The sequence below is a fragment of the Pongo abelii genome, chromosome 16 (assembly GCF_028885655.2).
Source record: "Pongo abelii isolate AG06213 chromosome 16, NHGRI_mPonAbe1-v2.0_pri, whole genome shotgun sequence".
In the NCBI taxonomy this organism is placed as follows: Eukaryota; Metazoa; Chordata; class Mammalia; order Primates; family Hominidae; genus Pongo; species Pongo abelii.
The window spans coordinates 102,482,343-102,496,945 of NC_072001.2; the positions used below are offsets into that span (position 1 = coordinate 102,482,343).

General features: G+C 35.5%; 1 protein-coding gene across 12 annotated transcripts in view; it reads left to right on the plus strand.

The window, feature by feature from the left end:
• The window catches only part of LRRC28 (leucine rich repeat containing 28), a 144,355-nt gene that overhangs the window by 59,298 nt on the left and 70,454 nt on the right, over positions 1-14,603 (plus strand). For 2 of the 12 annotated variants that reach the window (XM_063716025.1, XM_054531111.2), the window contains one exon: positions 12,449-12,531. The exons of 9 other annotated variants lie outside the window; for them this stretch is intronic. In XM_063716025.1, coding sequence (XP_063572095.1) covers positions 12,449-12,531 — 83 coding nt within the window. Of the gene's footprint in view, positions 1-12,448; positions 12,532-14,603 lie in introns of those variants that run through there. One more of the 12 variants, XM_054531113.2, reaches the window with a different exon arrangement.

Here is a 14,603-nt window from a genome sequence, read left to right on the forward strand (position 1 = left end):
TGTGTGGCCCACCCCAATCCTGTGGACCTGCTCACGTGCATCACTGATGGCCAGATCTTAGTGGCAGGAGTTAAGCCAAAGAAGTGAAAGGCTCTGGGTTTTGGCACACATCAGATCAGCTAGGTATATTTTGCTATCCTCTAGAGATCATATAAATACATATATATAAAAGGACACTAGATGAAGGCATGCTGACAGCCAGGATGGTTGCTGGAAGAGTTCATCTCTCAGGATTTTTTATAAATGTGAATGAATTTTCTGTCTTGCTAAATGGTAGTAAATATTGTGAACAGCTTTTTATATAGTCATGGTTGACAAGTCTTTCAGGGCTTTTACAGCGCTGAAACTTGGTTTAATTTTTCTGTAATTTCTAAACTCTGATATTTACATAAATTATCTGTGTAAAGATGTAGATTTTTCTAGCACATATTCATTTAATTTTTTATTTTACAGAACTAAAGTAAAATAAATGCTACTTTGAAATTAAGAAAATGTTTATAATGTTTGAATTTAACAAAATGTTTATAAGAAAAAAGTATTTCTGATATTGCTAAAACTAAAATTCTAACACCTTCAGGATTCAAGCTTTAGCTTTCCATAAAATATCAGGGTTTGTTTATTTAAAGAATGTTAATTAATAGCTACTATCTTTTTTTAAAAGCTCTGTGATGTGCAAATATGGGGTCAGTAAAATTTGGAAAGAGGAATATTATATATTTGTCCTATATTTTTCTATCATTTATAAATTAATTTGAAAATAAAAACAATGGCTTTGTTTTCTTGAAATCCTTCTTTGTGTTTCTCCACTCAAATTTCCTTGAATGTTCAAACTGAGCTCTACATAAAGTATGTTAGTATATATTTGTGAGAATTGTGATGCATAACTTCACATTTCTCCTTCATCACTTAGAAAAAGAGGGCAGTATTTTAGTATCAGTCATTGAGAAATTAAGCCTTGAGTGGTAGTAGTTCATTTATTTTTAACAACATGATTAAGGCTATTCAGAAGAATACTTTTGTTAAACATTTGGATTTTTCCCTTTTGTCTTCATTTAATTATTTCTTAGCATTGCACAATATTAGGCTAAATTACCTTGGTATCTCTAATTAAAAATTAAATATCTTATAATGATGTAGCTTTTAGGGAGACTTGCAGGCTAATGGTGCCGAGGCATTTCTCTCTGCTGTTGTCCCAGACATTGCCCACTCGGTTTCCTAATTTAGTAACAGAAATAAAACTATGCACGACTGGGCAGGTTTGGTATGCCGGCACCCTGCCAGGAAGCATGGGTTTCTTAAGCAAATGGACCGATGGGGATTTGAGGAAAACACAGATTATGTTACATGAGCTTTGCACTTTGCAAATCCCTAACTATTTAAAGGAACTCGACTAACCCGCTGATACCTAAATAAAGTCAGTTTTGTTTAAACATACATACACACAAAATGATATATTGTTTCCTTTTCCAGAATTAAAAATTACCCTTCATATTTGTGTTTTTAATTTTACATTTCTTGTCAACGTTTAAAAGCTCTCTGTTGGTTAAATAATGTATGAAAATTATTGTTAATTTTGTTAAATTCTTTTATGTATTTGTAATACCCTTCCATATAGCATAACATAAAGGAGTTGATAATGTACATATGCATTGTGCTTCTCTGTGTGAGGAAATGAAAGAAAGTTCTGGCAGGTTTTAAAAGAAGCCTAGTTTTATACCTTGGCTCTGGCACCAGCTTGGCTGAGTGACCTTGGTGCCTATTGTCTGTCCTGCACTGTGAGTGTCATGAGTGTTCTGTGTCACGCTAACACTTTAGGTTGGTCTGCAGCAGTTTCTTTGCTGAGTGTTTGAGCATGGGCTGCTTTGCTATCCACTGACATGTTTCCTTCTTGCTGGTGCATCTTGTCTGGCACATCTTTGGTCCTTTTAGGGTCCATTGCCTCTGAATTTGGAGAAGAGCCTTGAGCCCTGAGGATTAGCCTGCTGCTTTTCTCCTTCAAGCCATTATGTGTTTCTTCAGCCTCTGCCATTCATTGTCAGAATGGGGCCAGCTGTTCACTCTGGTGATCTTTGTTTAGTTGCCATTAGACTGTATGTAAACACTGGGGGCAGGTAATTCTGAAGCATGTTTTCATTGAGAGAGAGAGAGTTTATCTCATCTTTTACTAGACTTTTGACAGATAGAAATGAAGAATTCTAATACTTGGGACACTGTGGGTTGGGTAGGGAGAACGATACAGTGTGCAGGGTCCACATCATGCTTAAGGCAGCATTGGTTATAGTGTGGAACAAAGTGGATTTAATATAAACTTAAATTGTCAAATCCCACGGACTTTAGGACCAGTAAGATTTCCCATCCCATAAATGCCATCCAAAAGTGTAAAAGAAAGAATACTAAACACCAAAAATTCTTAACTGAAGTGGTGAGAACATTACTAATCTTTGAAAATAGTTTTTAAAAAGATCTATTCTTCTTCTTTTGAATATCTGAATAAGGCAGATAGATGCCCAGTCCTAGCATCAGAGACCAAAGATTCTAATCCTGTTCATTCATTTTTTAAAACGTAAAAGTTGTTACATATAGAAAAGTTCTTAGACCAAAAGTATGTACTCAATAAATTTACCCTCTTCCTCATCTCATTTTTCTGCCTTCCCAGTTTATTTCTATCCTCTTAGAGTCCACACTCCATGAAGACTGGCTCATTGTTCCTCTGTCATTAGCCTTGCCTTTGTTTTCCTGACTTCCAACACTCATCTCAGTTTTCAAGGGAAACTGAAGATCCTGCAATTGAAAATCTTGTTAAGGTGCAATATGCTATACTTGTTAACAGTAAAGACTTAATTTTGTGTGACCTTGGTCACTGTGGATTCCATTCTGGATGTGAGGGGAAGTCACTGGTGGATTTCTAGCAGAGGAGTGATATGATCTCATTTAAGTTTAAAAGAATGACTCAGATAACTGTAAAGAGGGGCCAGTGATGAAAACTTAAAGGAGACACCCGCAACAAAAACTGAGACGAGTTAGGAATCTGCCAAAATAACCCCAGCAAGAAATGATGATGGCTTGCACTAGAGTGGCAGCAGAACTGTTGGTGAGAAGCAGTTGGATTTTAGTTTATTTAGTGCTTTATAATTTTCACAGTGTCTCACTCACTTTCTTTTACCAACAGGGCAGGTTTTATCCCTGGTTATAAATAAGAACTCTCGAGGCTCTGAGAGATTATGAATCTTACACAACGTGACTTAGTAAGGTAGAATCGAGACAATGCTAGGTCTTCTGATTCTCAGTAGTGTTTTTTCCAAGTCATTAACATAAATACTTAATCTTCAAAAGAAGTCTGTTTCAAATATTTTATATGATTGAAGAAAGTAAAATCATGTACTAGTGACAGAGCATGGTGGGTCAAACCTATAATCCCAGCACTTTGGGAGGCCGAGGTAGGAGGATCGCTTAAACTAGGAGTTCAAGACCAGCCTGGGCAACATAGTAAGACCCTGTCTCTACAAAAGATAAAATAAAAAACTTAGGCATGGTGGCAAGTGCCTGTAGTCCCAGCTGCTTGGGAGGCTGAGGTGGGGGGATTGCTTGACTCTAGAATATTTGAGGTTGCAGTGACCTATGAACGCTCCACTGCACTTCAGCCTGGGCAATAGAGTGGGACCCTGTCTCCAAAAAATAAATAAATAAATAAATAATCATGTACTAGCTTATAATGCTATATTTATCTCTACATAACAAATTACCACAAAGTTAGTGGCATAAAACAACACACATTTATTATCTCAATTTCTATGGATCAGCAGTCTAAGCACAGCTTAGCTCGATCTGCTTCGGGTCTCAGAAAGCTGCAGCCAAGGTTGGGTTGGCCAGGGCTGCAGTCTCATCCGAGGCTCAACTGCAGACGAATAAAGGAATTCTTGATTGTCTTTGCTATCTAAGAGAAAGAATTAATTCTACTAAGGAATAGTGCCCTTGTCTTTTTTTCTATATTATCACTCCCTTCTCACCTCAGCTTTAGATATATAAACTTAGCAGTTGGAGTATAAATGCTTGTTTATTCCATTCTATAAGAATCTTGGAATGCAGACTCTGTGTTTGTGGGTGTTACCCTCATTTTGCTGCCATGAGTAAATATACTAATTAGGCTTGTTAGTGGTTATTTTCCATTTAGTTTCCTAATTCTGCTTTTGCTGTCAGTCCACTGTCAGGGTGATATTTTGCAGGTTCCTTGGCTGATGAATTAAGAAAATTTGTGGAACCAACCCCTGGGTTCAAAAAACAGAGTGACCCTCAACTGTGATCTGACTTTCCACTCCTGAAGCCTTTCTGAATTCTACCCCAGTTTGGTTGATTGTTATGAACTAGTCTTTATTTGTGTGTATGGCATATAACTGAGGGAAGATGTCTTTTTTTTTTTCTTTTTTTGAGATGGAGTCTCACTCTCTCACCAAGGCTGGAGTGCAGTGGCACAGTCTTGGCTCACTGCAACCTCTGCCTCCTGGGTTCAAGCAATTCTCCTGCCTCAGCCTCCTGAGTAGCTGGGATTACAGGCACGTGCCACCACGCCTGGCTAATTTTTGTATTTTTAGTAGAGATGGGGGTTTCATCATGTTGGCCAGGCTGGTCTCGAACTCCTGACTTCATGATCTGCCTGCCTCAGCCTCCCAAAGTGCTGGGATTACAGGTGTGAACCACTGCGCCCACTGGGAAGATGTCTTTTAAAAGCTTTTGGGTGCTCTCTTCCACAATTTCTTATCTTAGGACTTCTGCTTATAGAATTGCAAGACTAGATAATTCAGACCAACCCTCCCTTGAGGACAGTGCAGGGTGGGCAGTCTGGGAAAACCTGTTTTGAAGGCATTGGTGAGCTAATAAGGTGGTGAAGAATTCCAGGCCAAAGAGATTAAAGCCTTTAAAAACCATTTCCCACTAAAATGAACCAGGTTGCTGTGTTTGAGGCACAACTTGTGGAAGATGTACCCTCGGGACATCTTCTGTCAGAAAACAGAGAATCAGAGACTACTGAGGGTCATGTGAAAATTGTACAGAAGTCAAAAGTGGACTGTTAAGCATAAAAAGCAATGACTGAAATGTATTGAAACATATCAGATATAGAAACATGTATGAGTTTGTAATGGTGCTCTTAAAAACTTGTTGGTAAACTCTGGAGGTTGTTATACTACCAACTTGTTCTTCAAAATTTAAAGGGAAAGAATCAAATATTTTTCTGCCTTTTCTAAAACAACTATTTCTCAGGGTAACTGAATAGTTGAAGGTGGGAGAGTTTTTCTACATGGGATAATTATAGTTAATACATATAGAGGGAATGATGGAATTTTAAAAACCAACATTTGTAATTTCTAATGAAATATCTTGGCAAAATCATTAATAGCTTCCTGAACCATTAGGTAAAAAGTTGATAGGAAGCTTTGTATTGAATGAATCGGGCTGATAACACTAGAATCTACTAGTTAATCTTAACTTCACTAGAAGTGGGACAAGCAGACATTGTGTTCTACTACCCAGTGTGATGAAATTGGAAGGGTGTAACCCTCTCCTTATAATGTAATCATGCCAAAGAAAAGTGAACAAGGGATAAGTGAGTATTTTTGATGACACAATGAAGGCACAATAAACCAAATCGAGGATGTTGAAAATTCTATAAGATAAAAATCCATGTAAGTAAATGAAAGACATGAAAATGAAGAAGGGAGAGGGAGAACTGTTATAAATTAAGAGATTTAAGAATCATATCCTTCCATTTCTTCAAGTCATACATGCTGGTCATGCCAACACCATACTCTTCTGTAAGGTGTTTCACACAATACGGCTGTCCACTTTCTCCAACAGTTTGATTTTCTGTGCTGTAGATAAACACAAATGTTTCCTATTTTATCTTATCACTGTTACCCACAGAGGTATTTGCAGGCCTTTTTGACATTTTCAGCAATATATTTACACCACAAAGCAGAGAATAAACAAAAAACCACAGTGAGTAATGCACGTAGGTCTTGGCCCTGTGTGGGTCATGGTGGGGAACCTGCCGTTGGTGTCCTTAGCCTGCACACGTGCCATTTCACTACCCTTTTTGGTTTGCTTGTGTGGGGCTATCTGGGCATGCACAGAAAAGATATATTTCGGCTAAAGGGGACTAGGAGGGTCTTTTCTCTCTTGGGGACATGGAATAAACTATGTGTTGTGTACTTGCATTTTGACTGCAACCTGTCACGTGAGGTCAGGTGTATAATTTTCCACTCGTGGCATCATGTTGGCACTCAGAAATCTTTGGATTTTAGAGCATTTCAGATTTCAGGTTAAGTACTTCTTTCGTTGCTTTACATGAATTGTGATATGTTGTGTATTTGTTCTCATTCATTTCAAATATATTTTCTAATTTTCTTCACAATTTCTTCTTTACCCATGAGTTGTTTACAAGTGTATTGTTCAATTTCCAAGTGTTTGCACATTTCTCAAATTTCTTCCTGTTGTTGATTTTCAATTTAATTCTGTTGTGGTCAGGCTATATTCTTGTATGTTTTCAGTTTTAAAAAGGAAATGTATTAAGACTTGTTTTACATCCTAACATGGGTTGGCAAACTATGACACACAGACCCAGTCTGGTCAGTGGTCTTTTTGTGGTGGTTGTTAATTGCCTGCAAGTGCAGAATGATTTAAAAATTTTAAAGAGTACTCTAAAAAGCCAAGAATATGCAACAGAATCTGTACATGGCCTGCAAAGCCTAAGGTATTTACCATCTGGCTCTTTACTGAAAAAACATGCCACCCCTGCTCTAGAATATGATCTATCGGATATGGCAAATGTATGTGAAATATAAAGGGCTGAATATGTATATTTCTTAATTTCTTTTAAAAAACCCTAAAGATTATTTAAAGCAGTAGTCATAACAGTGAGGAAAGTGGAAACAGAGCTATACTGGAGCAAAGTTACTGTGTTTTACCAGAATTAAGCCAATATTAACCTGAAATATATTGTGATTAATGATGTGTATTGTGATTCCTAGAATAATCACTAAAAAAAAAACCTCAAGAAGTATAGCTAAAAAATTAATAAAGGACATTAAAACAATACACAAATATTTCTACAGTCACGCACTGCTTAATGGGAATACATTCTAAGAAATGTGTTGTTAGGTGATTTTGTTGTTGTGTGAACATCATAGAGTACACTTACGTAAACCTAGATATTATAGCTTGCTACACACTAAGCCATATGGTATAACTTATTGCTCCTAGGCTACAAACCTGTGCAGCATGGTACTATACTGCATACTATAGGCAATTATAACACAATGTGACTTTATTGTTAAAAACTGAGACACTAACACATATTAGCCTAGGCCTACACAGGGTCAAGATAATCAATATCACTGTCTTCCACCTCTAATCTTTTTCCCACCAGAAGGTCTTCAGGGACAACAGCATGTATGGAGCTGTCATTGCCTATGATAACAATGCTTTTTCCTGCACTATCTCCTGAAAGACCTGCCTAAGGCTCTTTTACAGTTAATTTTTTTTTATAAGTAGAAGGAGTACACTCTAAAAAAGTATAGTCTAATTAATAAACCAGTAACAGAGTTGTTTATTATCAGTTATTATGTACAGTATTTGTATGTGCTGTCCTTTATACAACTGGCAGCATAGTAGGTTTGTGTTTATACCAGCATCATCACAAACATGGGAGTAATGAGTTGTGCTACAGTGTTACAATGGCTACAACTCTCAGTAGGTGATAGGAATTTTTTAGCTACATTATAATTGTATGGGACCACTGTCTCATCTGCGGTCTATTGTTGACCAAAGCATAGTTATGTGGTTCATGACTGTATGAGATAAAAAATAGAATGGAAAAACAGAGACATAAAAAGACATGAGATGTAATTTTAAAAATAGCTGAATCACAAATGTAAATATAACAACATCAATAGTAACATTAAATGTGAATGGTCTAAACACTATAATCAAAAGGAAGAGATTTTCCAACTTAGTCATAAAGCAAGACCCAAACTATATTTTGTCAGAAGAGATACAATTTAGGATCAAAGACACAAATAGCGCCAAAAGAAAAAGAAGGAAAAAGATATACCATGCAAACAGGAAATAATAGCTGTAGTAGCTATTTTAGTAACAGACACAATACACTTTAAGACAAGAAATATTGGAACTAAACAAGGACAATTTATAATGATAAAAGGATCAGTATATTGGGAAGATATAAGAATTATAAATGTAGATGCACTTACCAAAAGAGGCCCAGAATACATGAAGCAGAAAATGACATCTGGCTCACACCTGAAGTTGAAAGGGGAAATAAACAACTCAGTTATGTTGAAGATTTTAATAGTCCTCTCTTGGCATCTGAGAACAAGTAAAGATATAGAAAACTTCAACAATTTTCTTGACCAACTTGAACTAAGGTAACTCTCCACTCAACAGGGGCAGAACGCATTATTCTTTTGCAGCACACATAGAACATTCTTCTGCAGCACACCTAGAACATTCTTCAGGATAGATCATATGCTAGACCATAAAGCAATTCAGAAGAACTTGATTCCTTCCTGTTATTTTGAATTACCATCTGATAATCATTTTCTTTGCGCCCTTTTAATATTTCTTATGGGGCAGGTTTGCTAGCAACTAATTTTCTCATTTCTTATTTATCTAAGAATGCCTTTATTTTGAATTTAGGGCTGAAGGATAGTTTTCCTGTATGTAGAATTCTTGGTTGACATTTTTTTTCTTCTCCTTACGGATTTTGCCAGTTTTAGGTGACAAAGCTGTGGGATTTTGTCCCCTGCCCCAAATTGAGGGTGCTCTCTCTGGTAGCCAAGCTTTTGGTTTCCTTAGCCCTGTTTTGATAAACTGCTATTCTTATAGACTGGGCTGGGGGTAGGATGTGATAGGAGCCATCCCAACCAAGAAAAGGCTGCAGACTTCCACTGTTCTTGAATGAACAAACACTACTGAATTTATTTTCTGCCTTTGATTGATTTCTAGAGTTCTGAAATAGTTGTTTTTCAGAGTTTTGTCCAGTGTTGTGCTTGTTTTTGATGGAAAAACTTCGCTGAGTTTTTCACATGCCTTAGGTTGCTATTCTTCCAAAATATTCTCAAGCCATTTATTTAATTAGCTATTTAAAAATATTGGCCAGGTGTCGTGGCTCATCCCTGTAATCCTAGCACTCTGAGAGGCTGAGGCAGGTGGATCACTTGAATCTAGGAGTTTGAGATCAGCCTGGGGAACATGATGAAACCCTGTCTCTATAAAAAATTAGCGAGGAATGGTGACACATGCCTGTAGTCTCAGCTACTTGGGAGGCTGAGGTGGGAGGATCACTTAAGCCCGGGAGGTTGAGGCTGCAGTGAGTTGTGATCACACTACTGCACTCCAGCCCGGGTGACAGAGTGAGACCTTGTCTCTAAATAAATAAATAAACAAATAATTTTGTAAAGATACAAGGAGCTCACAGAGCTGCGGAATCCATATTTTTGTCATGAATTTGTAACAATATTTTATCATCTCTGATTCTCTGGCACTTCTATTCTAAAGTTACTGGGTAAGTTCCTGTGTTCACAGTTACTGACAAAAACATTGGGAATATGTTTTTATGTTCTTTCATTTACTGCGATGGTATTTGTCTGGGTATGTAAACTGCTTTAAAGTGTATGAAAGCCTTCTTACCCGCTTCACCTAACCTGGGTTTTCAGTTCCTCTATAAGATGTTTGAACATCATTCTCTAGTGGAGAAAGTAGCCTTTAACTTGTCATTTTAGCGAATTATTCTTAGTGCAAGCATACATATAGAAATCTTTCTGGTATTAGCATTTTTTTGAAGTGTGGCTCATGCAGGACAATGGAATTTACTTCATTCTTGCAGATTCATATAGCTAAAGACAAATGTAAATCTTTGGTTGTAGCTTTCTCTGAAAGCAATAAGATATACAACTTTAAATCTTGGATTTTATTTACATAGGGTGCTATTTGACATCAATTTTTATTCTCTTTACTCCAAAGGAATAAAATAGTAAAAGCTAGAAAATGTTTTTCATAGATTTTCAGCTCTTCAGAGGATGAAAACAAATTTTATCATCAAACAAGGAATCATGCAGTTCTTGTAAAAATTCCCAGAGGAGCACAGTATAATTTCAGTGTTGATTATTTATTTAAAATATACATAATTTAGTTTTTGAGGACAACAGCAGATCAACAGACAGTAATATCTAGGTAACAGGAAAGTAAATTCATTTTATTGTTTTAGATGCTGTTTAGATACTGTCATTGTTTAGGTTCTGTTTCTGTATTGTTTCTGTGATAGAAAGTTTCTTGGTGTTTTGAATCATTAACCAAACGAACTTTCTTATTCTCTTATTATAGGCTTAAAATGAACTTCCAGTGGAAAGTCACTACTACTATCCTAAAATTTTTTGGTGGGAAACAGAATTCCAGGATCTCATGCCAGTAGTGTTATTGACAGTCCGTATGCTTGTTTGTTGATTAAACTCAATTTTGAAACAATTATAGACTCATATGCTGTCCATATATTTTGAACCAATCATATTTTTTTCTTTTTAATTTTTTCCAGCTATTACCTGGTTTTGTACAAATTAGCTAATGCTACTTTGTGGGTAATGAAGGAGGCCATATAGAAAGATTTGAAGTTGACTGCTACTCTGTGGCCCCAATTTTGTTAAGCACCAACTATGGTAATAGTCATGATTAAGATAAGGTATCAGAAATACCATCTTCAGGCCAGACATCTGGCTCACACCTGGAGGCTGAGGCAGGAAGATGGTTTGAGGCCAGGAGTTCCAGGATATAGTAAGTCGTGCATTCCAGCTAGGGCAACAGAGCGAGAACCTGTCTCCAAAAAAAGAAAAAGAAACATAATCTTCACCTACTAGAAGCCTGTTTCCCACTCATGAAATTCTTATTTTAAATTATGAATTCGTAACAAAAAGCATCATACATTTTAAAAAGTTGAGTAAAGCATCAAATTAACAACTTTTGTGTGCTAGTAATGGAATCTGCTCATGTTTTCTAGAAATTTTAACTTAAATAAAACATTTAGATATTAATGCTATATTGGCTCAACCAGTAAGCCTTTTATAAAGTTTGTTGTATCTGTGTTGACAATATTTCTGAATGTAAGGTTATATAAAAATCATTTCATCCATACTTTTGGTTACTCATAAAATATAATTTGTTATATATGCTACTTATATCTCTTAATGAAAGTGAATACAAAGGAAATAATTATTTGAACAGTAGTTGTATCCATGTTTTTGTAGACTCATTTCAAAACAGAGTGCTCTTTTTTTCCTTTTAATTTTATTTACTCTAGCATTCTGTCTGGCCCTTTTCTTGTGAAGAATTTCTAAGGTAGAAACCACTTGCCTCTAATAAGGAACTAGAGAAATGGGAATTAGGGAATAAGGAAATAGGGAATTAGGGAATAAGGAAAGTCATTTTTTTTGGTGGAAAGATTTGAAGGAAATTGTGGATACAGTTCGTTCCATATTTTATGAGAAACTTTTAAATTCTATTACTGTATTGGGAACATGTGCCATAAGGGGCTGAAGGCCTGTTTTTGCCTATAGGGAAGAAAGTAGAAAATTAATGGATGATAGGAGAGAATTATTGTACAAAGAGAGATTTGAGGTAGGATTTAAATAGAAAACTCTTAAAAAAAAACAAAAAAACTCTTTGAACATCCTTCAGGAGAACTACAAGAATAAAACAGTATCTGTAAAGTATTGAAAAGACCCTGGCGGATACAAGCTTGGACACCAGGGAAGGTTTTTTGTGTGTTTGTTTTTTAAAGATAGGCTCTTGCTCTGTTGCCCAGGCTGGAGGAGTACAGTGGCATGATCATAGCTCACTGCAGCCTCAAAATCTTGGGCTCCAGCAGTCCTTCTCCTTGGCCTCCAAAAGTGCTGGGATAACAGGTGTGAGCCACCTACTGGGCCTTTTTTTGGGGGAGGCGGTCAGGGGGGAAGGTTTTTTTTAAAGCATAGCCTAAAGTTATAATAGTCAGAGCCTCATAAATGTTGCATGTACACAAGTATGCCAATGACCACGAGTATTAGACTAGGATTTAGCATCCCATTTTCATTTCGTTTCCCTTGAGCAGTGTCCAAAATAATTCCTTTTTATTTTTCCTGTATAAAAGGAAAAAAGATTAGAGCTACTATTAAAAATGTCTATGCCTTTCTGATGGAATACCTAGGGAAAATGTGCCTTAAAAGGTTGATAACCAACCTTTTCCAAACTTTCTTTACATGTTCTGTGAAAAAGTGTGCGGTGGCCAAATGTATGGGAACCTGCTGGTGAATCACAATTAAGTGGGTTTCCTGACTCGATAATGCTCTGTGATATGCTAATGTGTATTACAGTAAACTGTATAATGTATTGTTTTTCCTAAACTTAATAGACCACGAGAACATTGCTCTGAACTGGTGTTCCTGTGAACACAGTTGGACTAACCACTACTTGAGATGTGTGTTGTTCCATAAGGTCAGTAGTAAAAATTATTACAGACATTTGGTTTTACTTAAAGTTAATTTAAAAATTAGATGTCAGCTTTCTTTTGTTCTTTTTTTTAAGTTGCTTTTTGGGGTGTTGTTTTGCAATAATTCCTATATTTTGCTAATCTGCCAGTTCAAATAATAGGAGAGTAGAACATTTGGAAAAGTTGGAAAATGTTAATATTCTTGGAAATTTTATTTGCAACTAAAGCATTTCTGAAAAAAATATGACTTATAAAACACCTGTCATCTCTGCATCGTTGAACTGTTTGCTATTCTCTATAAACATACAAGTTTTATTGTTCTTTTCCACTGTTTTGTTACTTCCTATTATTGAGGAGCATTTAAAAGCTTTGTTGATGCAGTGCACAACAAAAGATTTATAGAACACAATAAAAGATTTTGAATTCTGGTATGTATTGACTTCTTGCAGCAAAGCAGTAGTCCTCTTTGTAGTATCTTTGCAACGACTGGGAATAAATAGAAATCTGAAGAAATACGTTTTTATGTGTTCTCATTAGAAGCATCATACAATTTTCTATAATACTTGTAATTGACAGAAACTATGAAATTTGAGATTTAAAAAAATTTTATAATGACAGAACTTGAGAGACCCTCAGCAATATAGATTTGCATAAAAGCATTATATATACGCATTTATTAAATTTTTGCTTTCTGTTGCAGTGAACCAGAATATCATTAGGAAACTCAAATTTTTAGAATTTTAATCACAGATTTCAGTGTGATAATTCTTAGCTAAAGTAAATACAACTAATAAATAAAAATGTAGCAGGTGCTTAGAATTGTTTTGTTTCTTGTTCTAAGGAATCCCAAACTGTGTGAGGAGGCACCATTAAATAATTAATTTTTATTATAGAAGTAGTTCATAGCAATAGAAATAAAAGTTTAAACAGCATAGGAAATTTTGAAATGAAAAGAAAACATCTTTCTGTGCCACATTTCATTTCTACCCTTGATATTAATCATTTTTGAGTCTTTTTTTTCCACTCTGTAGGTGGTTATCTGAGAACTCCAAACAAGAGCAGACAGTAAATTTAGAGACTTTGCTTTTGTATTAAGATTAATAACCAATACGTGCCTATTCAGAAATCTCTAATGCAATGTTTTTCATGTAAATTGTGACGTGAGTTTCTTATTGTTTCTTACAAAGGCTATATATTCATATTTAGAAATCAAAATTATATATTGTATTTAGTATGGAAGTATTTTAATTGAGAGGTGTTTTTTTTAAACTAGATAATTTTTGTGTTGTGCATGTGTTTTTCCAGTGGTTTCCAAGTGTTCTATCAGTGGAGGTCATCAACTGCTTTCTGTTTTTCATGGGAATTTCAAAGAAAGAAACTGGAGTGAATCAATTTGGTAATCTGAAATGTATATGCACTAAAATGTTTTCCTTTAAAATTTCTTCCTGTTTTGAATTTAGAAAGTGAGATGAAAGCAGTCATCATTATTATATCATTCTTTCCAGCAAGTAAAATAGAGATTACTTTTACTTATTCTGTGCCAAGTAGTAAAGTTAAAAAATAAATTTTTATTCTGGACTATGATGCTGTGATATTTCTTGAAGCAATGATTAGAATAGTTTTATACCAACAATAGACACCTAGTGGCCTCATTCAGGTCAAAGCCTAAAAACCCCATTGTGCTAACTCAGTGAAGAGAAAAAAGCCTACCTAGAAGAAGTCTGTAAAATTGACCATCGCTAAAATAAAACATAAAATGAAAATCTGCGTATGTGGTCTCCATGAATCTTGAAGAATGAGGAAGATAAAGGATTTTTCCAAATAGAAATCCATGTACAGACACAAAGTGATAACAAAGATGCTTTTAGAATAAATGCTTTTAAAAATCAAAGACAATATATCTGAAAAAGAGATAAATGCCATTTCTCCATAGCAGTTAGTTATATTATAATTGTCATTTAGCAAGAATACTTTATTGACTAGTTGGTTAGATACCCAGTGAACACCTGGGAAATAACTTATTTGGAAGAATACTGAATGAAATTCTAGTGCATAATTTAGTCACACACAAAGCACG